Source organism: Octopus bimaculoides, unplaced genomic scaffold, assembly GCF_001194135.2.
Source record: "Octopus bimaculoides isolate UCB-OBI-ISO-001 unplaced genomic scaffold, ASM119413v2 Scaffold_51442, whole genome shotgun sequence".
Classification (NCBI taxonomy): domain Eukaryota; kingdom Metazoa; phylum Mollusca; class Cephalopoda; order Octopoda; family Octopodidae; genus Octopus; species Octopus bimaculoides.
Window position 1 is genome coordinate 11,860 of NW_026326428.1, and position 568 is coordinate 12,427.

General features: G+C 36.6%; 1 protein-coding gene across 1 annotated transcript in view; it reads right to left on the bottom strand.

Annotated features, from left to right (window-relative positions):
- Positions 1-81: 81 nt before the first annotated feature.
- The window catches only part of LOC106875668 (uncharacterized), a 1,793-nt gene continuing 1,306 nt past the window's right edge, over positions 82-568 (bottom strand). Inside the window, exon 2 of the mRNA XM_014923907.2 lies at positions 82-332. Coding sequence (XP_014779393.2) covers positions 97-332 — 236 coding nt within the window. The 3' untranslated portion in view covers positions 82-96. The remainder of the gene's footprint in view (positions 333-568) is intronic.

The following is a 568-nucleotide window of genomic DNA, read 5'->3' on the forward strand; positions in this document are numbered from 1 at the left end:
ACTACTACTACTACTACTACTACTACTACTACTACTACGTCTCCGCTACTGCTGCTGTTTCCGCTGCTGCTACACTAACGGCAAATGTGATCAATTTTACCTGCTCACAGTTCTCTCTGATTGTTCTGCTTCAACCAAAATCTCTTCCGGTGTGTTTATCATATTGTTGATACTAGGAAATATATTCTTTAGTCTTATATCGGCGGATACAATCGATATCAATGGCACCATTTTCTCATGAATGTCAACAGCCAACTCAATATCTTCTGTTTTGAAATGCACTGATTTCTTGGAAATATCGCGGACTATTGTTGAAACCTCCTCAATATTTTCTGCAATGGAAAAGTTAACATGAAATTTAAGGGAACTTACAGATGCTTGCAGATGAAATATTAGATGCAAATTAAACGTCACACAAATATTAATGAATGGATGGAAGTTAATGAACAACTCCAAATTCATATAGCACAAGGATAGCTAAATGAGTTCAGTTCATCTGTTATACTTATTCATTGTGATAAATCGTTAGTGTCTCTTGCTCTGTAACGCTAACTGAAACGATGGGGGG